This window comes from Embiotoca jacksoni, unplaced genomic scaffold, assembly GCF_022577435.1.
Source record: "Embiotoca jacksoni isolate LCO1_2020_lvr unplaced genomic scaffold, fEmbJac1.0.p SCAF_2, whole genome shotgun sequence".
In the NCBI taxonomy this organism is placed as follows: Eukaryota; Metazoa; Chordata; class Actinopteri; family Embiotocidae; genus Embiotoca; species Embiotoca jacksoni.
This window is the reverse complement of record NW_027185340.1, coordinates 13,144,609-13,171,638: the sequence shown is the minus strand read 5'-3', so window position 1 is coordinate 13,171,638 and position 27,030 is coordinate 13,144,609. Positions and strand designations below refer to the sequence as shown.

The following is a 27,030-nucleotide window of genomic DNA, read 5'->3' as shown; positions in this document are numbered from 1 at the left end:
GCGATGATGCTCACTTTGGATCCTCACAGAAACAATCCCCTGCAAATATGCAGTGGAGAAATGACCAGATTTAAACTGTCTGTCAGGGGCAAAGCTTTAATCCAAATTTGTAAAACTGACATTTGTATGCGGGAGAGCTAATGCTAAATGACAGCTGGCCGCATCTGCCTTTGCTGGAATCAACACACAAGTCTAGAGAGCAAATGCTGCCCTGCCTAAATATTTAGTTGCGGTTTTCTGTGGCTGAAGGGCAGACAGCCTGATTGCTGGCTTGGCAGCAGCGTTGGCACATTGTGGGTCAGACTGGCAGAGGAACTGACAGGATGGATGGGTGGGGCCACCTCTCTGCTGTCGGCCCCTTAAGAAGAGAGGGTGGCAGTGTGTTGCAGGCGTGAGAGGCTTGAAGGCTGTTGACTGGACGATATGGACAGTTGTGTTGCTCTAATTGTCACAGCAGATGTTTATTGACATGTTTGATAAAGACTTATGTGTCTTCGGTTCTAGAAGAGATTTTGGTAAACCTCGATTCGTCCTGTTTTTTTATTTTTATTTTTTTACTTTTGACCGAAAATTATGTCAACAACAATTTTTAAACCAAGAATGTCAAAACTCTGATTTCCACCTCCTTACATGTGAAAATTTGCTGTTTTATATTATTATAAAAATTATTAGATGCATAGAAATACAATTCAAACAATTATGAAACCTATATCTTAATATGAGTAAATTAAACAATACAGATTTAATGTTAAATTATCATCTAGTCCTCGTGCTGCTTACTGTGGGAGACTCATAGCTTGGCAGGCACACAGACGGTCTGCCGGCTACATACACACACACACACACACACACACACACACACACACACACACACACACACACACACACACACACTTTTGCACACACACAGGCTGTGAATGTGCATTCAGTTTTTTTTAATAGGAAACCAGCAGGAGAGGACACACAGATGCAGGGCTCGAGTCCACTGCAGTGTGATTGTCAAGCCCTCGCTGCTTCTGTTTATATGCACGTGTTCCTTCGCATGCACACGCATGTGATGCTGAGGGAGAAAAGTCGAGAGCAAGAGTTGACATCCCTGTCGAGCACGTGTGTGACCATGTGAATGTATACACCATGTCCTGTCACTGATTCCTTTTCACTCTTCTCGTTAAAGTAAGCCAGTGTTTCATTATCTGTGCTCAATGTGTTTGTGCTGGCTTGTAGAGGAATGTGCTGCCTTTCAGTATCTCCCTGATGGAAGAGCTCCGTCTGGGGAGATGCAAGGTAATTCTCTAATGGGCTTCATTGGAGGAGCAGCTTCAGTCAGGAGCCATCAGTCAATTATAGTCAATAAGACAAAGCAGAGGACGGCGGGCTCTCTTGCTGTCACTGTTTTGGGTCTCGCAAGATTTACCATCTCTTTTTCCAAATTGGATGGAGGGTCGGGTGAGGGGAATCTTTACGGTAACAACATTGGATTGTGTGCCGGAAGAAATAGTCTCCGGGAAATACGATTTTGTCAGTTCAAATGAATGGAGACTGTTGTCATAAGACTAGAATTTATACGCCCAGATAATGTGGACATTGGACATGATATCCCTCTGTTGATTTTATTTTCACTCTTTCGCAAGATGCTGCTGAAGGTAACTAAAAAGAGAAAGTGTCTGCAGGTCAGAAGATGACAGGAACGCTCGGTATGTTTGGACAGCGAGCCCTCAAGGGTTGAGATGAAGGTGAAGAGGTTAGAGTGGCGGGATGGAGAGAACAAAAGAGCGTGGTGTTGATGAAGGTGGATGCTGGCTGATAAAAGAAAGCTGAGCCCCTTATCCTCCAACCACCATCCTCTCTCTCACTGTTCCCTCCTACGCTTTTGTTCATCTCCTGTTTTGACGCATTCATTCTTGGTTTTTATTCACTCTCCCCTCCATCCTTCCCCCTCCTTGTTTGGAGGAAGTACTTTTTTCTTTACAGCTCAATTACATGGCTCAGCCTGGAGTGAGTGCAGAAGGTTGAAAGGGGTCAAATTAAGTGTTTCCCTCTGCTGTAAATATACTGCAACCTCCAGCTCATCTTTTGCGACTGTGCAATTTAGCATAGGTGCTCGGCCTCTTTCGATCCATCTTTCCATTTGTCTCCTCCCTCTGTCCCACCAACCTCTCCCCCCTCTGGTATTCCCCAGGCAGCAGGCCACATATTGACCTTTGAATCCTCCCAATTTTCTCCTTTGGAGCTCGAACAGAGGAGAAATAGAGTGTTTGTCTGTGAATAATGCACACATGCGGTATACGTGCAAACAAATGCAAACTCACTCGTTCCTACACACTTAGGCGGGAAATATTGAAATCCTTGTTTTGTTTGTTAAGATTCAGGGTAACGGTCATTGTTTACCTTTGAATGGCTGAGTCCATCCCTCCATATTTAATGACTAAGCTGTTTGTTCTCATATCAAAAGATGAGCTTCACAGAGACATAGCTTGATGGATCAGTGTGGGGCTGCCCAGCCACCGAGGCCTGCTAGCCTGAATTCGGAGCCCGCCGCAGAGAATAGCCCTCCATTGTGTGCTTGTCAAGCTGGTTGGCTGCTGTGGTGTGCAAACTCAGACACGCTGGCACGCACACAGACATGTACTGATGTACACACATACTTACACACACATAAACAGAGAGCTTATCACCAGAAAGAGTCAGTGTCAGGTCAGCCGACTCGGCCTGTGGACAGCGCTGCATTGTTGTGAGCCTCCATCTCTCCTGGACATTTAACAGTGCATTCACTTGTTACTGGTGACTCAGGACCAGCGGGCAGCGCGGCAACCAGTGGGACCAACAACACCTGCCTTCACACTGGTACACTGTTGTGTTCGAGAGGCTTGAAGAACAGGCAAAGACAGTCACACGAATATTTTGTTCAAGCGAATTTGGAAACATATATCATCAAGTGACATGTCTAAATTAGAAAATATATATCAACGTGAAACGCCAAAAGGACGCACTGTATGATGGGAAAGGTCAAATGGAAAGTTGAATTAAAGATTGCATGTGCACAGTCTACCTTCAAGGAATTAACACTTCAAAAGGAGCATGGAGATAAAGTATTCCCTGGGGAAGGGCGACAAAATGGGATCACGTGTGGAGACATTTAATCAGGGTTTTGTGTTCAGATAGCTCTATTGAACACGATTGCTTTTTCACTTGACCTCCACCCCCGTGACCCCCCGCTGAGAGCTTGAAGAGATGAATGTAAAGGGCACAGCGTGATTTCTATTCAGCTGGTGGAAAGTGACACTGAGATCCCGCGTTGACTTGTGTGAGCGTTTCAAGCTTCCTTCCAAAACAACGTTGCGTCGAGTGGCTGTTTGACTTTGACACTCCTGACAGTCCGGATGTCTGTCTGGCGTATTTTCCACGCGGCCCCTCGGTCTCTCACGGCTCTGCTGCCTGTCCTGTTTGTTTACATCCATCTTTAGAGGTGTGGGAGAGGAGCATAGTTGTGTACTCGAGGTTTGTGTTTCAGAGAGGGCTGACCGACAGCCCTCTCTGAGCGAATCAATACGCCTTTTGTGAGCAAAAAAAAAAAAAAAAGTCTCCAGCCTCAGCATGGCCTGCAGCAGTGTCTATAGAGCAGCACAATGACATCTTACAGCCACAGATCATCCACAAGCAGCCAAACCTCAGAGACCTTCTTCTCTGTGTTTCGACCTCACGTGGACAGAAATGTGTTGCAACGTTTTTGGCATTTTGGTGATGCTGTCATTTACTGATGAGCTCGTTTGTTCTACGTTTGTTTACACTACTGAGACACTGTATTTTACTCATTTCTTTCCTCTTGGAAAAAGGCAGTGAAGGCCACTTAATGAAACAATCCACACTGTGACAGCTAAAATTATAGTGCCGTTTACTGTTTCTCTTAGTTCCTAAAAAAATCTGCAGCTACCAGGATCATATGGTGATGCTCATAACACTACTTTTGACACGTGATGACAATGAAGATGAGGAATTTTTCTAATATTATTACTGCGTCATGCATGATACTTGGATTACCCAGATCCAGGTCACATCAAGCTGTTTCATCATTTTCTTTAATGTGACTTCATCCTCTTCGATCACCAACAAACATCCGATACAGAAACTGTGCCAGTGTTGTGTATTTAGATTTTATTAGAGTTTCTTTGGCATTCATTGTTATTATTTGTATCTCTATTTAAACAGCTGACCGCTGGCTATCCTCAGTGAGTCTACGTTACACCTCACCAAGTCCAGTGACAAAGAGCAGAGATGAGATACAGTTCCGTGCAAAAGTTGAGGTGTGTAGACCCCTTCCTGCAGAACCAGCAGGTGTTTTGTTGGTCCCAAATCCAGCACACACAGCTTGACAAGGACCCCCAATATTGTAAAACATCATCACGGTGTTATTCAGTTATTCAGGCCTCACTATATTTAAAGAGTTATAATATTACTTAGCCTTTTAACTTCACCTTCTCTCTTTGACCGCCCGTCTGGATCCTTACCTCTCGGTCTCCCTCTGCTCTCATTCATCTCTTCTTTCATGTATTGTACTTAAATTCAAGGCATGGAAAAACGTACTCGTTGCCATTCTTTTCAAATATGACTATTAAATAACATGCAGCTCGACCCTTTTGAACATACTGCCTTTTAATTATGTGTGGGGAGACATCTGAGGCGGATTCAATTCATGCTGACTGCAGTATTTTTACTTTTGGTGAAAACACCGAAGGGGAAAATATTCCAGACGCACCAGACAAATGGTCTTTTAAACGCTCCTTCTTCAGCTGATGCCATCATTCAAGTATTCAGAGGAAATTCTCCAGACTATCATCAGTGTGATTTTTTTTTTTTTTTTTTCATGCTGTGTGAATATCAGTGTCCCTTCCTGTGTGTGTGTGTGTGTGTGTGTGTGTGTGTGTGTGTGTGTGTGTGTGTGTGTGTGTGTGTGTGTGTGTGTGTGTGTGTGTGTGTGTGTGTTTGAGAGAGACATCTAGTTGGTAGGAGCTGGTCGTCTGTTAACCCCACCTGCATCTGGTGACCCGTGGTGCCAGTGTAACCAGCCTGGCATTGTGAGCCTGAGCCACTTGGGCACACACACACACACACACAACGCTGTGGCACGGCTGAGCTAATGACTCATCTCTCTGCCCCCCCCCTGCCTTCTCTCTCTCTGTCTCTCTCTGTCTGTCTGTTCCTCTCTTCCTCTGTCTCTGTCTGTGCAGGGGACATCACTCAGAAGGGCTATGAGAAGAAAAGAGGCAAGCTGTTGGCACCGTACATCCCACAGATTCAAGGTAAGACTCTCAGGCCCGGAGGAAATTCTTTGTCCAGAACAGGTTTTTATCTCGGAGCTCTGGCTGCATGTTAGCCTAGCAGTTAGCTTAGCATCCTTGCAGGAGTAAAGAGAGTGAGATAAAGCATCATAAAGTTGAGAAAGATTATTACAAGAGAATCTTTTTTCAAGTATGTGCAACACATTTGACTTTTATAATTAAACAGCCCACATCATAGTTTTCAGAGATGTGACAAAGAAAGAGAAAAGTCATCCAAAGGCAGAGTCAACAAAATTAGAAATGAAAATCTTAAAACACAAACAAACAGCATGACAACAGCCCAAAAAAAAATTCAGAAGTTGCATTCAGAAGTAAAATATTTTGAGTTGCGTAAACTTTGTATTTAGTAGATGGAACATCACGTGGTGGTAAAGTTGTCATGAAGGATACTGCGGGGGATTATAACACATTTATAACACATTTATACTTAGATTTGTCTGCTGGAGTGTCCTTCGTTCTTCAGTCGGGTCCTTAACGTTGGCCCTGTAGCCCTTGTGTCTGTTATTATTACTACAGCTCTCTATCAGCCACATGTCATTGGTAATAAAAATGAAAATAGGAGCGAGAAAATATGAGAGAAGGAAGGCATGATCGAGATTGTGAAGGTTTGTCTGTGCTCGGTTGGTGATTGGTGTAGACTTGGTCCACAAGTGTGTCCGTAGATCCCCGTTTTAATATATTTGAAGTGTTTTTCATGCTGCTCTCCTAATGCTGATGCTACGCTCTTGACAGGAAGTGATTATGATTTTTATCTGTCTTACAGAATACTAATTATTTAAAGCAGTGTTTTTTTTTTTTTTTTGCCAGACTGCGCATATGTGCTTCCCACACTGTGTCGGGCAGTGGGTGTTTGAGAAGGGAGCTATTCATTCTGAAAGACAGAGATGTGTAGTCCTCCGTCTATGCTGTTTGACTGTGTAGGGGGTTGCATATATATTTATGTATCTATGAAGTGTATTTTTAGCCCCAGTTGTGCAGTCAGTCGATCCGAGCCGCTCCTGGCGGCCTATGAATCGAGGCGGTTTGTGGTGAAGCCCAAAGAGGAATCGCAGTCTGTACGCTTCATGCTTCTGCGTCCTCTATCGGCTGTCCACATCAGCCTCTGGTTTGGCCTGATCTCACAACACCGGGCCCAAGTGGAAACCAGAGTCTGGTGTGGGCAGCTCGCTAGAACCTTTCCGCTGGAGTTAGCAGGACTGTTATTTAGCTTGGGTGGATCGTCTCCTTCATCCTCTGGCTTCCTTTCACTCTCTTTATCGTGGACTCATTTTTTTGTATCAGTCACTGTTTGATCCTTTCAGTCTGAACCCCACATAAAGGAAGTGATAGATGTAGAGCAGGAGTGGACAGGCTGTGGAGCAGGTGAGATTCTTTGAAGACTACACATGCTTCCAGTGGGATGAACAGAAGTGTTTGGATTTAATGACAACTCCATCCAGCGTGATGAATCAGCGGGTTCGGGTTTAACAGCTGCAGGGTTATGGGCTTTTTCTGACCTCCATACGAAATTTCATGAGTCGTTTTGCTGCCTCATATTTCACTGTTGTCATACAGTGTTTATATTGCAGTGTTAAGGCCTTACTGGGATGGCTGTCAGTGTTGCTCTTCTGTTACAGTAAATACATTTGGATAATTTTCTTGATTGGCATGTGAATGATCATTTATTTTTCTTAAATTAAATCCTGTTGAGGAACATTTGTACCTCTTTAGTTAGAAGATAGTTATGTAATTTGCCCAGTCCTCAGTGATTGGTCTTATTTTTTTATTTTCATTGACTATGAAAGCAGTCCTAGCTCTTTCAGTCATTCATGTAGGGCATGAGTGAAATTTCATTCAAATCAATATTATTTCTGTGTCTGATTCATAAAATTCAAAGCGTATTTGTTCTCTAGGAAGTGAAACATGTGCGTGTCATCAGCCACCATGCGGGTAGGTAAGCACTGGCATCAGATAGGTGGTAAAACTTCATCAGGGCCCGCTGTGAACCAATAACGACATCTGCTGTGACGGAGCGTGCCTCTGATTGGCTCAGGGTGGTGTGTATCGAGGGTGTTCTGCCCAGCAACCGGGTCTGGTGTCCTGGCTTGTTTTATAGACCCATTTCCTCCGGCAGCTGAGGAAAGGCCGTTGTGTGACTGGACTGTCGGAGCGATATATTATACAGCATATATTAATGTGTCTGTCCATCCTCAGGGGATGTGATGTGTGTGCGCGTCCATGCGTGTGTCAGACGCCTTGCAGTGTGTGTCCTTAAATGCCCTCAAGCCTTTTTTTTGTGTGTGTGTGATATTAAAAACTCACAATGTTTTGTTGATTTGAAGTGTGTGAATGTTGTTCAGCATTGCAGTGCGTGAGCTGCTGCTGTCTGAGAGTTGCTGACAGTGTGGAGCTCACTGATCCCCACTAAGCTGCTGATGAAAAGCGGGCCGAGCTGATAGCTGGCCAGCCGGCCGGCTGGCTGGGTGTCTGACGGGTCAGCCAGCTCCATCCAGCATCTGAATTTTGTAGGTCTCTGTCCCCGACAACGTGTTTGCATAATTGGTAAACAAGCAACAGCCCCCAGTCTGTGGTTCACTGGGTCAGGTTAGAAGAGGCGGCAACACCAGAACAACCTCAAAACTGTCAACGGACTGGCCATGAATGTTTTATTTGGGTCCCATTCGAGGATTTGGAGTCCTGCTACAATATGGCTACACTTCAAAGCACATTTGTTTTCATTTAATCTTAATCAAGGTACTGTTATTTCAATGGAATCCGTTCATATTAGGCCACTTATTCAACCACAATTTAGAAACTACACACAGTAATTATATATTTTATTAGTTTTTGTTTATATACAAAACAGTCCATCACTAGCTGATGATAGGATAACACCGTGTTCAGATCTGACTCCCACTGGTTGGTCAGAGAGAGACGACTAGCAAAAGAAAAGTCATGATTTGGCTTTCCGTTTTGTTTAGCTGTGTTTTTTGTAACCTGGGATGTTAGTTTCTTAGTTGTGATCCTTTGTAACACGAAAAGCATCACGTATGTAGGGCCTTGCTGAGCTGCTGCTTTAACAGTTTACAAATAATGCAGTATTTAGGTCTCAGAAACTCAACAGTTTTGCTGAAATACATGTAACTTAAGTGCAGGTGGAAAACTGGCAGGAGTCAGTGGAAACATGGTAGCTAGTTTTTTTTTTAAATTGTTTATCAAGACAGAGCTACAGATCCGCAGAGGCATCTTTCTAAATGTTTCCTCCTGGTTGTCTTACAGTCAGGAAAATGTAATTATAAAACTGTTGGATGTGGTGTTATAGCACAGCTTCTGTTGCCTTCTCAGACTCCTGCCCCATTGTGTTTGATGTTGTCCTTCAGCTCCACTTAACATAACTGCAAAGACCTGTCATTACTTGGTACGAAAATACAGACAAGCTGCCAGCGATATTTCTTTAATGTGTTCAGATGACATTATTTCTGTGTGCTTTTAAAGTTTTAACCTGCAGAAAAGCATTTATTATAACATAATAGGGAGGAACTTGACGATTTGTTCCCCCGCCTCTCCCTCAAGGTCAGAAGGTTCATAAGGATCCAACTTTCATTGTGCAGCAAAATTCAAATTCATCTTATTTAGTCATATCCTCAGTGTAATGGCATAAAGGCTCATCAGAATTCTTTCTTAAGTTTCTCCTGAGTGTTTCTACTTCTCACATACTTCAAATGCATCACCACAACAGCTTCAGCGAAAGAAGCGAAGCCAATGGTAGGAAGATTTCCAACGGAGCTTGTATTGTGACCTTCCTTCAGGCGGTAGTCTCGGGTTTCCCCTCTGATGATAACCACCAGTTAGTTAATGAAGCTCAAATGAGGATTGCATAAGCTGAAGGATGAATCACTGCCTGCGTCACGCAGTGCACAGCGAGGCTGACAAGTTTGAGAGTTTGATAATTTTAGAACGCTCCACTTAGAAGATGTTGTCTTTTTGACATTCATGGTGCTTAATCACCTCCTCTCGGTTACGTTTGTGTAATTTGCATTTGCTTCCCTTTGGAAAGCTCGGAGGCAGCTGGAAAACTGTGCGAGAGGCTAGATTAATTAAAGTGAATACATTCTCAACTCCAAGCTACTGTATTCAAAGAAAGCAGCCTAAATTCGGATTAACATTAAGCTCGTGGATACTTGATCAAGTCGAGCAGTATTCGGCACCATTGCTCGACGTCCAGGACGCGTTCCGCAAAGTCTTTGTTTGCTCATATTTCAGACATTTATATTGAGGCATTTTAGCATCAGAGAAGGATCTACGTTTTTTTCCCCTTGCGTAAAGTCTCCTCTCCCTGCCTTGGTCTTGTTTCTCTGCAGGTGTAGATCCATCTCTGCAAATTGACAACAGGATCCAGGCCTCCTCCCAAGCTGTACTTCCCGGTTCCAAACACAACAAGTCCCGGGCAGCCAACACTCGGGATGAACGCTTCAGATCTGGTAATAATTTGTCTGTGCCGACAAAAAGTTCTAAATATCTGGTGTTTTTTCTTCTATGCTGCAGCTAAACTGTGTTGATGTGTTTTCTTAGATCTGCACACAGAAGCCGTCCAAGCAGCTTTGGCAAAGTACAAAGAGAGGAAGATGCCCATGCCCTCCAAGAGACGATCTGTGCTAGTTCAGTCTTCTGTCGAGGCATGCACCCCGCCAGGTGAGATCCCTGTTCTTATACATCTGTGTCCCCCTATATCAGACTTTATGGTGTGTGCATACAGCCGAGGTTTATGTTCTCATCGGGTTGTTAGTTTGGTTCATATAATCCCATGAGCATCGGAGCGCAGGATGCTGACATTCTGTTGTGTCCAGTGATCGAAAATGATGTCGCCAAACATGTGCTACTGGAAAGAAAATGTGCCGTTTGATGAATGTGTCCATTCTTTGTGACAATAAAGGACTCACTTCTCACCGTTGTGTTCCCATGCAGACCTTCCCACATGAGTTGCATAATAGATGCATAATCAGATTTTTAACATGGTCTCAAAATGCCGACGTTTTGCCTGCTTTTATAAAAGTTTATATTGTGTGGGCCTGTTCATTTGAATTTCAGTCATTTTACTGCATTCTGCAGTTTATTTTTTACAAGAGTTTCAATGCCCCAAATGGCCCTTTTGTGTTTCTTTCAATCTCTCCGTAAGTAATCTGTGTAAGATTTGATAACAGTCGCTCAGACACTGCAGCGACTTTATCATTGGTGTATAAGGTGGGGGGCCTTAAAGCCTCAAGTCTTGGATAAAGAGAGAGGACACAGCGGTGGAGCAAGTAACCGGATTAAGAGCTCAGACATTGGGGTTTGAAAAGGAGAAGGAGAGGGACTCTTCATGGTTGTTTTGAGTTGCTCTGAGTGATTTACTGTAATCTACTTGGATAAGATGCATAGGTATGGCTGACAGACCCTAAACATCACATATATTACATAGAAGATGGTCTTTGACTCTTTTAAAAGCTGCAGTTCTTGTCTAGTTTTTTCAGCATTTCATCTGAGATGTGATTTTAAAGGACCTCACAAGATTAGCAAAAGTTTATCAGGGACCATTAATGCAATAAAGCTATTAGTGATGTTTTTGGTCACTAATAGGACTTGGTGTTTTCCATTTCTTATCTTGTTTAAGTGGACAACTCAAATCTGAGCAAAACACTGTTTTCTTTTACTTCAAGACCTGTCATTCAATCAGCCATGAAGAGGCACCTAGAAAACATACGATGCATGCATGAAAGATAGATGGACCTAGCAGCTCGAATATGTTTGTTGTATAATAATGTAATAATCTGCTTCAGGCAGTAGGATTAAATGGATTTTCCATTGACGAGCCAGTGGAATTTAGATCAGGTTTTTAGCTAGTGAGCTGAAGTTTCATTAATATACCTGTCTTTGTTTGCTTTCATTGATGCATAATAATAACTGCGCTCTCAGCATATCTCTGCTCAGGTTTTCGCTCTTATATGTTTTAGTCTACGTCCAAATCTTCCATTACTACCTCTCTCTTTCATCTTGTTTTTGTCTGTTTTTCTGTTACAAATCCTTCTTTTATTCTCTTTCCCATTCTTTCCAACGCTCTGTTTATACGTTGCATTTGTTCTCTGACCCTCTGTTTCCCTCTCCCCTGTGTAACTGTGTCAAGGTTACTAAGATAGGGAGAGAGGCAGGGGAATAACAAACAGAATCATAAATGTGAGATAACCCGCGTGAGTCCACCGGTTGTAAAGATATTAAGTTGGTTTGTTATAATCACACCTCCTCCTGCCTTCCTCTGACAGCCTCTGCAAAGCCAAGAGGAGGCTTAAGGAAAGTAACAGTGATTTAATAGTGTCTGTCGGAGGACTTTACTTGTAACTACATACTGTGTGTGATTAGTAGGATTAATTACATGAAGGCTCATTACTGTAGAGAACATCCATCAGGCATGTGCTGATCACACACAGTGTTAATCTCTGTTTTCTAAATCTCTCGCTCATCCTCTCAGTGGATTTACGATAGATTTTTCACTTTATTAAAGCTTTGTTTTGCTCAAAGTGCTCAAAGGCTTTGCTGGAATGTTTTTAAATGTGTGACTGAGTTTTGTAGTTTTCTTGGGAGCCGGTGAGGAAGAGCTGTTGTTTACATGGCTAGTAGTGAATAATGGGAGTTCACAAAATGTTTGACCTTTCCAAACTGTTTATAACTTGAGTCTTTCATTTTCTGAAATGGACGATGACTGATGATTGCCTTGCACTGAGTTCTCTGCAGAATAGTAATTTAAGACGAGCCTGCTGTTGTGTAACTTGAATGATCCTGACATTTCTGATGGCTTTGCCACATGAAGTGGACTCTGTTCATTTTGAATGATTCTCACACTGCTTTGAAGCTCTTCTTGTTTGGGCTATTTTTGATGGGACCAACTGCTCACAGTTGCCTCAAGGGAGAAGCAGTAAAACCATCAGTGGCCGGGTTTGAATCCAAGTGAGAGTCCCTTCATCAAACACTACACTTAGTAAAGTTTTCTTTCACACCAACATTAAATGGGACATTTGATAAGGCCGAAGCGGTTTTGGCAGTGTTAGTAATGTGTGAATGTGCAGTATGTTTTTATTGTTGCCATTTTCTTGAAGTGTACCTGTATCAGTTGGGTAATATACACTGACACACTCAAAAGACAACTCACACTGTTTTTTTTACGTTCATATTTTTTAAGACTGCAGCTCAGTATACCAGACACCTCATTCATTCTCCCTCTTTTTGTCATCTGCACATATGAAACACTCTGATTTGTGTGTTCGTCTGAAATGTAGTTGCCGTGTAGCCAGGTCTCAGTGTGGCCGTTTTCACAGCCAGTAAAATATCAATAACATACTCTGTACCAGTGAAGTAATAAACCATTTTATAATAAGCATCCAACAGCCTATTAACTTCCATCTTCATTGAAATCATCTTGCCATCCCACTGGCTTATATGTACTTTGTCCAGTATGTATAAGTAAAATAATCTATCATCTGCATATGGTCTGAGGAAGTTTTCCTTTGGCATGTTTTGCCATCTTGTTTTCATCCCCATTGTCTTGTCCACTGTTATGACGCTGCCCTGTCTTGACCTGTCGAACACAGACACCTCCTCAGCGTCGGAAGACGAGGGCTCGCTGCGCCGGCAGGGACGGCTGGCCACCTCCACGCCCTTCCAGGGCCACGGCCACCCAGCCGTTGAGCACTGGTTTAACCGTGTCATCCAGGGTTCGTCCACCTCATCCTCCGCGTCATCCACCTCATCCCACCCGGGAGGGAGATCCGTCACCACCACCAACACCACTGCCCACGCGGCCCTCAACGCCAACGCCGCAGCTACCGCACTGGCCGACCTCATGGCACACACCCAGCTAGGTCAGTGACACACACAGTCTCACATGGCATCACATCTGGTATGTTTAATTACTATTTTAGTTGATTGTGCTTCACAGGGGTAAAAACGTTTTGCTCAGCATTGCTCAAACACCTTTTACCTCGCTCATCCTGGAATAAGAGGTGTAGGTTATGATTTCAGTTTCGTTAAATCAACCATAACAATACATTCAAACGCAGTTGTTGAACAAGCCTACAGAACCCTCTTCTCAGCTGTATGGATTTAAGCTCCTCCATCTATAATATATACTGTAGACACGTGCATACAGGAACGCTGACGTGTAGCCATGAATCAGAGTCTGAAGACAGATTTTATACCTTTCAATTGTCTGAGATTTGTCTTTCAGCAGAAGTTTGGTGAACCTTGGCAGTCAGAATTTCTGTCATATCAAAGGCAACATCTTAACCTGTATAATGTCGTGCCGACTGTTTCTCTACAGCGGGTAGTTTAATCGCAGACAGACAGCATTGTCCGACACATCTATTATCCTCCGAGGCCTTATCTCCAGATGCACAAAAGCACTCGATGATGGCAAGACAAAAGGACGCATCGACAGAGTTTGAATTCACGTCTTTCTAATTAGTCGTCGCCGTCTGCCGTCTCACTGTCGTTCAGTCACGTTAAAAAGCTCGCAGCCACATCTCTGTCAAAATGGCTTGTTCCATGTTGCCATGTGAGCGTCACGAGCTAGTTAATGAGATTCAGTGGATTTATCACCATCGGTCTCTCCGCAGCAGCAAAGAGAGATGGTGGCTTGCTTACTTTTGTGCACTTGCGTGTGTGAGTGTGTGTGCGTGCTAATGCCTGTCTGTATGTGTTGCTGCCACAACGATATCCTATTAGGATGGAGCTGTCTGTTTCTGTTTCTTTTTCTTTTTTTTGCCTCTGGCTCGTATCCCCTCAAGGTTGCTGTCATAAAGTAGCAGCAGTGACTGGTGTTGACTGAAGCTGTAAATAAATCTCTGAGATTACCCTGTTTCCTGGCCCCTCAAACACTGATTCTGTCTGTCACTCACTTCAGCAGTAGACAATACCAATTGGCCATCACACATTCAGAGGCAACATTTTCATTTAAGTGCATTATAACAACCAAAGAAACATGACCTTTGCTTTGGAAATCACACATTTGCGCTGTGAACATGTTATATGTAGTTATGGGAACCACAGTTCTTATGGTGCAGTTCTCCATGATTGTTTTGGTTCCAACAACAGTGTCACGTGAGCATTAACAGGTTTATATTTTTAACTCAAGTTCCCACCACAACATAGCACCACTTGTAAAATGCTGTGCCATCCATTTCAACAACTGAGCTGTTCAACCTTGGTTCACAAGATCATACTGTTCAGTTTTCATTGTCTGTTATTGAGGTTGTGTTGGTGTGGAGGTGTGAAACTAGTCTGCGTAGTATTGAGAAGTCTTTTGATTAATTATGATCTCTGTGCCAGTGTAAACAAAATCTAACTGTTACAATCCTGTTAAATGTAGAAATTGTGGCAGATCTGTTGTATTGGATTGTTTGAGCACTACACTGTCATAACCCACCAGGGTCAGTAATTTGGTACAAGTCTTGGCATCGTCATATCAGCCGATGTGCCAAACTTCATTCAAAGGCATCTTTTTTAGAATTAAGTGGAGACAAATGGAGGCCATTACAATTTACTCAGACTTGCCTGTTATTCATGTTTTACAGGCAAATTGTTTCATGTTACTCACTGAGGGGAAAGTAACTGCTGAAGAGATATGCATTCATTATCATGGCAGGTAGTTAACATGGTGAAATGTGAAATTTATTCTTCCGCAGTTAAAGACTTTTCACTTAGAGATGACAATACGACTCCCAGACTCTCAGTCGAATCCACAAGCTGCCACAGGAGTTTGTTTACTAACCCACAAAGTAGACTTTCATGAAGCTGCGACAGCCCAAAGTAGGCCTGGCGTTTGACCTTTTAACCCCCGACACCCCGCTCATCACAGATAACCACTCGGCGCCCCCTGACGTGACGGGGCTGTCGGAGCGCTCCTCGCTACACGTGGAGCGGCCCCAGGTGGCCTCGGTGCGAGGCGTTTCCCGCAGCTACAACCACCACACCAGCGTCATGGAGACCGCAGATGGTGAGTTTCCTGCTCACACACACACACACACACACATATGCACACACAAGTCACCTCCCTTTTCCTTTCTCCCCTGCTGTCTGTCCCTCTGTCCTCTCCTCAGTCAGTCTGCCTGTCTGACTGGCACAAGCTACTGACCGAACCTCTCATGTTGCCATGGTAACAGTGCACCCCTCACCTACCCCCCCATCACCTCCCAAAGAACCCATAATGTTTCTACCTCAGTGTTTGACGTCGTTAAATATTAAAAACACATAGATAATGATGATTTACTTTGTTACATTGTTTCACTTTAATCTTTAAACATGTAAACCAATTATTTGTGGCGAGTTTTTTTTTGTCATTTCTTGCCATGCTGTTGGTGAATCTGCGCATAAAATAAGCGGCCTTCGAATATTATTAATCTTTGAAGCGGTGTCTAGTCTTGTATGCTCCCACCCCCGTCACAAGTGCGGTGCAGACGGGAAACCAGTAAAACCAAACAAAGAGGATTATGTCCGTTTAATGCATAAAATATTAGTTTAACTGGCGCCTTTTCCCTGAACACTCAGGCAGTTTTTTTCAGATTTTTTTTAAATATATCTTTTGATATAATACATGACAAAAGCAGGGACCCACCTTTAAAACAAAACCAGTGTGATAATATTGATGTTATTTCTGTATAAGCACTAAGATTATTGTCTATAGCATGGTGGTGCAGATGACAATCAGGTCGACCAATCCATAAAAGCGTCTCAAATGTGCTCCTGTCCCCCCTCCATCTTCAGTCATGTGATGTGTTGATAACCTAGCAGCCTGAAAACCACAACACACCTTCAGCACAGCCTCTAATCGTACTGCCATCCAGGCTCTGGATTCTCTGCTAATAAATGCTACCGCAGCCCACCTGCCTGACGCATAAAGGGGGAAGGCAGCAATTAAATCTATGTATTTTAAAACAGTGTAAGCAATTTCATTTTTTTCCCCTTCTATGTTGCCTTGTGGTCTTCAAGATTTTTCAAACCCACACCTCTTATGCAAGTTCTCCCATATGGGTTATTAAAAAAGACAAAGTAAAAGCCAGAAAAAGCCAGGCTTGTTGTGCTATAACAACAGTATCCTCTTCATAAGCCCAGTCTCACCTCCATGTGGCAGCTGGTAGGTTACACACACACACACACACACACACACACACACACACACACTCACTCACTCACTCACTCACTCACTCACTCACTCACACACACACACACACACACACACACACACACACACACACACACACACACACACACACACACACACTCACACTCATAGAAAGTTTGCAGGATTGTTTCATTGACATCCGGATGTGTCTCTCCTCTAGGCTGTGAGTGGAGAGGTGAAGGAACCCTCACTTTAATTGATGGTATTTATAACTGTTCCTCCAACTCTATAGCAGTCTGCTGTATGTGCACTCTGCTCCGTGTGCATTTGTTTGTGTGTGTTTGTGTTCCTGCCTTCGTCTCCAGTGTCAGGTGCAGTTCCTGTCCAAACCGTGCGTGTTTTACAGAAATATATGGAAAGCTACAGTGAATTCAGTCATACTGTGTGTGTGTGTGTGTGTGTGTGTGTGTGTGTGTGTGTGTGTGTGTGTGTGTGTGTGTGTGTGTGTGTGTGTGTTTGTATAGCTGAGTTTGTTGCAAAGGCTTGACTATTTATACCATGGTGAAGCATGAAATGTCTTCAAAATAGATTGAGCTTAAGCAGATTGTCTGAAAACGTCTTTTTCATGACGGGTGAAACTATTCGTTTGGACTTGTGTATAATTAGCATGTTAACATTCTGGTATCTTATCTCAAGCTCAGGAAACTAAGACTGTCAGTTTATGTTTCTCACCAGCTTCTGAGACACCAGTTGGTTAGCCCATAACCACACAGTGGCTTCTTTGATGGCACTTGTCTGGCACTGCTGGCGTTTTAATATCGACACATAGATGGGTGTAAAAAAAACAGGCTACATAGTTACTTGAGTTCCTTGATCACTCTCTTTAGTGCAAATCCTGTGGTGATGTACTATATACATTTTATTTCCAACAAATTCTATGAAAACACCATATTCAACCTGATCCTGTTTCCAAACTGTTGCAATCGGGCACACTTTCCCTCATTATGATAACGACTAGGGGCTACAGCTGGGTATTAAACTTTGATCATTTTATGGAAAGAAAATCACTTTGATGCCATCTAATATCGTAAAACACCTTGTCATTTGGCACCAAACGTCAATACACAGGCTACATCCACATTCACACGTTTTTGTTTTAAAAAATATTGCACTCTCCCCCTCTAAACTGCATGAAAATTAAAGATTTGTGCTGTAATGTGGATGTGATTTTCTTTTTCTGAAGAATGGATTTTTTAAAAATTGTTATAGAAAATAAGTATCATTTAGGAACCAGTTTTGAAGTTAAGGTGTAGGTGTGGAAACTGAAATCGAAATGTTTTGATACCCAGCCCTACCAGGGGCACTTTAGTGTATTTTAAGTCTATCTCACTTACACCATCCTTCTCAACAAATGTATATTAACCTTTTACTGTGAAGACAGTAAAATGTTTTTTAAGCCAGCGTTCACTACAGTAATTTAATGCGGCAGATTATAAATTATAACATTAGGAGACACATTAATTATAGTCTTTGCAGGCGGGTCCCGGTCGACTGTGATGTAAATGATCAAGGCTCATTAATGGGTGGGGTTCAGGGCCTGTGTGTCAGGGGCTTTCTAATTGGCCCATCAGGTGCTGTACTGACCCTCCACACGTTTATTCCCAGTAAATCTGTCCCAACACGGGGAGGCGGAGTCTGTCTCAGGCAGGCTTATTATAGTATGATAGATCAGACAGACTGTGTGCAGCTGTGGCCTTCAGCTCCTGTGGCTGTCTGGAATGTCTGACACAGCCCCCCTTTCAAAACTAAGTATGAATTCATATGGTGGAAATAATGTCTGCTGAATATAGTCTGAGCCCATCTACAGCTATATGAGGGAGGTCGAGCTGGACAACTCCCCGATTTTTTTTCATTCAAAGTCTGTTCATTCCCTTCTTTCTCAAATTTTTTGTCCTTTCATGCTCAGTCATTTAACTTCCATTGTCTTGGCAAAGGTCCTCGTCTCTGACATCAGACTTTTTGAGTCTGTTCTGGCTCAGTTTTCAGGTGTACAGTAAAAAATATTAAAGATCAGTCTTAACTTGCTTGTCAAATCATTTACATATGTTCAGACTTGACTTGGAATTGAGCTGATTTTAGCTTCTCATAATTCACGTGTTTGTGAAACAGACACCTTTTGAGACAACTCACGAATCACTTGCTGCAGAGGGCATATCGTTGTTGCTAGGCAGCAGGCGAGGCGGCTACTCAGTTTCTGATTTATTTAGCCTGTGAGGTTTATCAGTGGTCGTAGAGAATCCTGACGGAAAGACTGTGACCTCCAGGTGACTGTTGAGGACCTCGTGGTCCTCTGCTTTGTTGTCTTGCCACAGTGTGATTGACGGCTGGTTGTCCTCTATGTCTCATTAGAGCACCACACTGACCTTGCCTCTTTTTTTTTTCTTATCTGTCCTCCCCTTTATCCATCTTCTTCCCCTTACGTCATCAATCTCTCTATGAAACTGTCTACACATGCTTTCTCCCACCTGCTCCATCGCATCTTTCTCCACTACAATATTATTCTCTTTCATGAGTCTCTATCTTTTTCTTGCCATGTTTATTTTTCTTTTCATCTCCTTCGAACCCATTTTGTAGGTGTTCCAGTCAACAGTCGTGTCTCCAACAAAATCCAGCAGCTGCTCAACACACTGAAGAGACCAAAACGCCCGCCATTGCGGGAGTTCTTTGTAGATGACTTTGAGGAGCTTTTGGATGGTAAGCTGACCTGATAGTAATTACATTGCTTCTATTAAATCAATAAATGTAGGAAAAAAAAAAATTCAGCATACTGAGCGACGTCGTCAGTTAAACGCCCCGGCTCTTTTGAGCGTGACAGTCGCAGCAGCTTTAAGATTTCTGTAGCTTACGGTCAAGTTTTGCAGCTCCAGTATTAGTTATTTATTTAATTATTGTTGTGGCCAGAGATTAAAATGTCAGTGACCTTAGCACGCCTCACAAATAAACACTTTTAGATCAGTGGTAGTTATTTTGTCTCTTGGTGGAGCGGAGACCACCAGGTGTGCAAAGAGAGTTGTTTAGGGAATACTGAGCATGCACACAGTGGATCAGCCCTGCCTAACCATTTCCTCCATTCCAACCAGCCCTCCGTGGGTTTTGGGTGGTACTCTGCCACTCTGAATAAACACTGTGCAAATGAAAATGAAGCAGGAATAGTAACACATCAGCAGGTATTTGTAAAGCCTCCCTCGTTTTGGCACAGAGGTTGTGGTACGGCGAGCCTCGGTGGTCTGCTTGGTGTTCGCAGAAAAACACATGCCAAGGTGAAACGGCAGCACTATCTGTTCCTGGCGTTTTATTTGGCGAGGATACAGCTTGCCAGCTCAGTTAAACAGTTCTGACTTCTACTTATTAGAGAGTTTAGCATGTGTGAAGAGAGAATAGTAATGGAGAGATGTCGAGGAGAGCCCTGTGCCTTTCAGTAAGCTCAAAGTTTCTCAGGATTGGGTATCAGGCCGCCGTGACTGATAAGGACAGAACACAGCTCACCTTTAATCCTCCAGCTTTCCGTCTTTCATCACATCACATTGTCTTCTCACACTCCATTTATTATCGTGCCTTTCTTTAAGAGTGTTGTTTAATTCACAAATTTACCATTTCTCTGAATTTCACCGGGGTTTTTTTCTCCCACAGCTCAGGAGCTAATTCTCCTTTTTTTGTTTTTTATACTCATTGAACTACCTTTGCAAATATATGCCCTTCTCTTTTCCCTGTGTTTAGTCCAGCAGCCAGATCCCAACCAGCCAAAGCCAGAGGGCCAGCAGATGAGTCCCCTGGAAGGAGAGCCACTCGGAGTGGTCACCAACTGGCCTCCCTCCTTGCCAGCAGCCTTACAAAGGTGGGGCACCACTCAGCCCAAGAGCCCCTGTCTGACAGCACTCGACAATGCTGGCAAGCCCGTCTACACACTCACCTACGGTAGGTGTCAACCTGTGGAGGACCGGCCCAGTACTAACAATGGAAATGGAAGACAATATTGCCTCTTTTCCTCTATTATTTGTGCTTTTGTCACTTGTATAAACAGTTGACAGGGAGGTGAATCTGCGTACATTATTTTGTAATCTGCTGTCAGACTAAGCATGTCTTGTGTGTTTAAATATTGATTTGCAGATCTGGGTTTGATAAATCCAAGGAGATATTTGACAGTGTGTGTTCACCTCTGCAGGTAAACTATGGACCCGCAGTCAGAAACTGGCCTACACTCTTCTTAACAAGCTGAGCACCAGAAATGAGCCTTTGCTGATGCCTGGAGACAGAGTAAGTTATGAGATAAAACTGGGTGTTCAGTGACAATCAGTCGTTTTAGGGTTTTTCACTGACTCATTTATCAAATGCAATAGTAGAATAGAATCTACAGCATTAGAAATAACCAACACAAAAGATGGAAATTTCAGAGCCACAGAACAAAAACATGAAATAATGCCGCAAATAAAACAAGCAAAGAAGAAAAGTTGATGGCTAATCATCATAATCAAAGCAATATTCAAACACTTCAACATTTTGGTAAATATTATTATTCACTTTCTTGCTGAGCGTTAGATAAAAAGATGGCTACCGATGTGTACTGTATGGTGTACAGTATGTAGCAACAGTCATCAGCCAGTTAGCTCAGCTTAGCATAATGACAGTTAGCTTGGCACCATCTGAAGGTAACAAAATCCATTGCACCTCTAATGCTCATGAAGTAACACATTATATCTCATTAGATGGATGGATCCATTGAAAAACTTAAGTGTATAAATGAAAATTCCAGGTTTAATGTGGAGGGTAATATGCTAAACCATGAACACATGAGGACTGTATGAAATCTTTGTGCTAAGCTAAGCTAAGTTGCCTGGCTTCTATCTTTAACCTAATATTTATTTTAAATGTGAAAGTCGATTTTCTCAACTAACTAAAGTAAATTTACCAAAATGTCAAGCCTTACAGAGGGCAGTATGTCAATGTTCTATTTTCTATCAATAATGTTAACCAATTTGTATTTTAATATTTCATTGTATTATAATTTATGTTGTCTTAAGAAATGCAATAGTGGTACCTCATTACTGGTGTGGAGAAGCAAATGTTTGGTTACACTTCCTATCCATTATACTTGTTGTGCACCAAACCCCTTGTTAACCATATCTGTTATTATCACAGTAATAACATTCAAGCAAATGAATAACTATAATTGTTTCTTTGGCACACCTGCAGGTTGCACTTGTTTTCCCCAACAACGACCCGGTGATGTTCATGGTGGCCTTCTACGGCTGTCTCCTGGCAGAGCTGGTACCTGTACCTATTGAAGTGCCGCTAACCAGAAAAGTAAGAGAAAAAAGAAATACTGCCTCCTGGGAATGTTTGGTTGTGACATTTATGTGCTGATCTACACCGATCAGAGCAGTACTGACCCCTGCTGGATGCTTGACCCCTAAATACATGAGGGAGACAAGACTGGCTCAGATTGTCAGCTATGCTTGTTTCAGTGATAATATTCACAATAGATTTGATTGTCTGAATATTTGTTGATGCTCAAGAACATATCGTTTTGGAAAAATTGTCTTCAGCAGAAGCATCACTGTTTGAATGTTTAATCACAAAGTGTTATAATGCATCACAGTATCCAGCACATCTATCAGCTCAAACTGAACCAAATTCATCCACATTAGTTACACCGGCTGAATATAAATGCCTGTTCTTGATTGCCCTTTGTGAGCATGCTGTTGGCAGACGCTGTGCTGTAATTAATTAAATTTTAGTGAGGTGAAATGATGTGTACTTCTAGTCAAAATATTGGATCACAGGCCGATTGTTCTCGGGAGTCGTTAACTCATTCACTCACTCTGCCAGCTCCTATCTTCCTCACGCTCTCTTTTTGACCCTCTTTCTTTTTCTATTATCATCCTCTCCTTCTCCCTTTCTGTCATTTCTCTATCCCCTGTTTTCTTGTTCTCTGTTTTTCCCTCCCACCCCATGTCTCCCACTTTTTTGGGGGATTGTCTGAGCTGTACAGTTTCCTCAGCGTGAGTCTCACTCCGAGCTAATTTGCACAGCCAATGAAATATGAGTGAGTGTGTGTCAGATCTTGGGCTTCATTCCTGCTACAATTGGTCTTTGATGCGCAGCAGTGGAGTTTTTAATAGTGATTGGCCATCACTATGCTTTCTTACCTGCTGCTGCTTTGATGTTCGATGCGCTGAGGTTTCTTCACCCTTCTTTCCCTCCATTAACAATTCCCACAATCCCTCATTGCATCTTTCGTCAAAGATTTTCATGTTCTGAATTTCATTGTTCTTAATAGTTGATTTGTGGATGGCAGATATTGTTTGCCAAAGTTTGTCCGTATGAACTTCAGTTTTTCATCCTCTCTGGTCCCCCAGGACGCAGGAAGTCAACAGATTGGCTTTCTTTTGGGCAGCTGTGGCGTCACATTGGCACTGACCACCGACGCTTGTCAGAAAGGCCTGCCCAAAGCACAAACGGGGGAGGTAGCCACTTTCAAAGGTATAGCTCGTTTGTTTTTCATTTTGCCTGTGTGCATAGTTTCATTTGGTTTGAACTGACTTCACATCTCCTCCTCTGCAGGCTGGCCACGGTTGCTGTGGTTTGTGACAGATGGTAAACACGTTGTGAAGCCTCCAAAAGACTGGCATCCTCCAATACGGGAAGCCAGTAATGACATTGCCTATATAGAAGTAAGTGAAGTTTAATTCAAGAATGTGGAATGATGTAATTGAAGATGGGACTTTATTGTATTTTTATTTAATAGATTTGAATATTTTTGAGGTACTAATGATTCGGTGCATTTATTTTTTGCCCGTTGAAACTATTCAAATATTTTTCTCCATGTTTCTTCCATCCAGTATAAAACCAGCAAAGAAGGAAGCACCATGGGAATTACAGTGTCCCATTCAGCCATGCTGGCTCACTGTCATGCCCTCACACAGGCCTGCGGTTACACTGAAGGTGAGGAGGACTCTGCATTTACATCTCACTTACTCTGCCTTCATTGTTCCCTGTGTTGTCTCCATCATTTATTCATTCCTCTCACATCGAGAAAAGCTTCCAGTCAGTGGAAGTTCACTTTGTGATATTTTAGGCAAAGAGTGAAGTGCAGAGACCATGAAACCAGCTCCAATAATAATAATAATAATAATAATGAAGATTTAAGCAGGCTCTACGTTCTCTTATTGATACAGCAGGTTAGAGAACACGGACCATGTTCATTGATTAAAGGTGTTTTATAATCTATAAAACTCCTCCCTTCACATTGCTCACAGACCCTGTCAGGTGTAATTAGAATTTAGTTTGAAAAATGAGGCTGCTCAGTTGGTTGTGTTTCCTTTTGTCAGACCTGGGTCAGTCTGCTTTAAAAGTAAAAGAACATTAGGTACCTTCTCTCCTCCAGTGTCCCAGTTTTGCTCCGAATAACTACTCTAACTGCACCAGCAGCCCCCAGAGACTCTCCAGGTCTGTTTCTAAAACTATATTGGTGCTTCACTCAAGCCACCACTGCTACAGTCACAATTGACTCTTCATTACAAAAGTTTGTGTTTATAACTGTATTGTGAATAATGTTTGATTGTCTCAGATTCTTTTTTCCCCCCCTAATGTTGAAAAACAAATCTCCTTTTTGATTTGTAGCTGAGACTATAACCAACGTCCTGGACTTCAAGAGAGAAGCAGGATTATGGCATGGTGTTCTCACTGTAAGTGGTCTCCAAACCTACGGTGATGCTAATCGGATGGTTATGTAATTAGAATCAGAGAAAATTTGTGCTCAGTTTGTTGATTAAAAAGGCTGATTTGTCTAACTGACTTCCCTGTGGAGGATTAATAAGTATGTAAATGCATTCAAACTAGCAAAGTCCTGAATTAAGTTTGAAACCTAGACAACAACATAAACAACCCAGCTTTGATTGACTGGGTTGACATGGGATTTTACATACAGCTCATACATGACTTGCTGTTAGATGTTTAAATTCCTAAAGTGACAGAGTAGTGGCAGAAACATGCTTTTTTTTTCTACTCCTAGCAGAAAGTGATAAGATCTTGTCATAACGTGCAGGTTGTTTAAGATGAGCGACATCATGCTGTTGCAATGAACTTCTGACATATCTTGGAGCTTATCTGATGCTTTCCTGCTCTCATGGCAGAGTGTCATGAATCGGATGCACGTGATCAGCATTCCCTACTCGCTGATGAAAGTCAACCCCCTGTCCTGGATACAGAAGGTCCACACATACAAAGGTGAGGTCAATCCACCCCCATGTTTGACACTACTCATCTGCCTGCTGCATTTTAGAAAGGGATTAACACAGGATAGGTTAACCTAGTTTTATCTTAATTGTCTAGTAGACCTCTTTTTTATTGCAATTTCCTATGAAAAATCATGGCAGTTGTTACACTGTATTGTAAAACACTGTATGTTTTTCACAAGAAGGTAGTTTGAGGAAAATGTAATATAGCTTTTAATTGTTTTGACTTTCAGGCAGGCAGGCAGGTTTGATTCTCTCTGCACATTTGAGAGCAGGGGAGAGATTAAAGCAATAGTTCGTTGGACTTATTGATCTCTGGTTCAGTTGAATAAAGCCGGTGGAGGTCGAGGACAGGAGGCCTGCTGCTTCGAATAAAATCCATCCACTATGTGGTCGGAGCTCTGCTGAGTCACCTGTTGGTAGCTGAGTCAGACTTTGCTGCTATTTGCCGTCAGATTTCATGTTCTGTGATTGGCTGTCAAGCTGGATGACAGTGGTCTTGCTCGGATGAATCCTTTGTCAGCCTGTCTCTTTGTCTTTGTGTCTCCTGTGTAGCGCGGGTAGCGGTGGTGAAGTCCAGGGACATGCACTGGTCTCTGCTGGCCCAGAGAGACCAGAGAGACATCAGCCTGAGCTCACTGCGGATGCTGATCGTAGCTGACGGAGCTAACCCATGTGAGTCCATCTGCATTTAATAAGATAACGCCCTGGAGTCACGAGACATAATTACTGATCTGATTGGTTTGTGTTTGCTGCTACATCTGTTTGATTGACTCTGTCCATGTGTGTTAACACAGGGTCGATATCCTCCTGTGATGCCTTCCTCAACGTGTTTCAGGCACGTGGGCTGCGACCTGAGGTGATCTGTCCATGTGCCAGCTCTTCAGAAGCCATGACTGTCGCCATCCGCAGGTGAGCCTGTGGTACTGCACCTGACTAGAACAACATCCACCTGCCACCGCTCTGCACAACACTGCTGTTATATCACACTACTTGCAACATCAGCAGGGAGGAAAGAGAGATTTGTTCTTCTTAAACACAGTGAAACACTGCAGGATTTTGCAGGCTTCTGCTGATCTTGGAGCTTAGTTATGGAGGAGGATTAGGATGACAGACAGACTAAAAAAAACATGCTTCAAGTAGAGAAACTGGCTCGGTTTCTAAAATGAGATGACATTTTTGGATACATATGAGGGTCTAGAAATTGTTTGATAGAGCCATAGAAATAGACTCCCTGGCTCCATTAAACAATTTATATCTTACAGATTCACATTGTCATGAAATTCTTCTGGAACCGTACCTTGTCTCCTTCTCAGGTGTTAATGCTGCTGTAATAAAGCCATTATAATCAGGCAGTGGATGGCTCAATTGTTTTGCCATGAAAGAGAACAAGAGACAGTGACACAAGAGAGAGTCATTTCATGTTTGTTTCTGTGTTCAGTCACAAGTGTAATTGTAGTAATGTGTGTCCCACAGACCTCCAGAAATGGGTGTTCCTCCTCCGGGGAAGGCGGTGCTGTCGATGGGCGGGCTGAGTCACAGCGTAATCCGTGTGGACACAGAGGAGAAACTTTCTGTCCTTACAGTGCAGGATGTGGGGCAGGTCATGCCTGGAGGTACATTTGGCTGCGCTGATTATTAACACGATGTTAATGACTACAAGGTTGAAGATGAAGATAGAATTTTTATACTGACACCACTGTGTGCCCTAAGAGGAAGGAGGGGATCGGATCAGATTTCATAGGAAAAATCATACTATAGTGTTCTTACCTCCACATGTGGCACTGAAATATTCAGCCCTAGAACTTAACTATTTAACTCAATGGCATCATTAGCATGTCTATTGATGTATGGCTGAATATTATTCACTTCAAAGGCCTCTTTTAAAGTAGCACTTAAGGCAGAACTACTTTGTTGATAGCAATAAAAACTTTGAACTTTGGTTTTATAAAAGTAATAAAATATGTAACCCAAACAGGAATGTAGAAACAAATTTAGACATTCAGTTGAAATGATGATTCATTCTTCCTTGTGTGCATCCTTTTTGGATCCCAGCTCTGGTTTGTGTGGTGCGAGTGGAGGGGATGCCTTATCTCTGTCAGACAGATGAGGTTGGAGAGATCTGCGTGAGCTCAGGTAGCACCGGTGTAGCTTACTACGGCCTCCCAGGCATGACCAAGAACATCTTTGAGGTTGGTGTCTAATTATTTCTGTTCAGACGTGACAAAGTTTGCTCTTTGTTTCTATATTCATATATTTATAAATGTGTAATAAC

At 42.7% G+C, this 27,030-nt stretch overlaps 1 protein-coding gene across 1 annotated transcript in view; it reads left to right on the top strand.

Moving 5' to 3' along the window:
- Nucleotides 1-27,030, top strand: part of dip2a (disco-interacting protein 2 homolog A) — a 79,463-nt gene that overhangs the window by 41,920 nt on the left and 10,513 nt on the right. Inside the window, 19 exon segments of the mRNA XM_069154639.1 lie at nt 5,226-5,297; nt 9,677-9,796; nt 9,888-10,007; nt 12,935-13,204; nt 15,199-15,336; nt 16,682-16,723; nt 19,096-19,215; nt 20,239-20,436; nt 20,684-20,775; nt 21,712-21,822; nt 22,878-23,001; nt 23,083-23,192; nt 23,361-23,463; nt 24,142-24,206; nt 24,654-24,747; nt 25,311-25,430; nt 25,553-25,667; nt 26,232-26,371; nt 26,811-26,947. Of these exon segments, the coding sequence (XP_069010740.1) occupies nt 5,226-5,297; nt 9,677-9,796; nt 9,888-10,007; nt 12,935-13,204; nt 15,199-15,336; nt 16,682-16,723; nt 19,096-19,215; nt 20,239-20,436; nt 20,684-20,775; nt 21,712-21,822; nt 22,878-23,001; nt 23,083-23,192; nt 23,361-23,463; nt 24,142-24,206; nt 24,654-24,747; nt 25,311-25,430; nt 25,553-25,667; nt 26,232-26,371; nt 26,811-26,947 (2,291 nt within the window).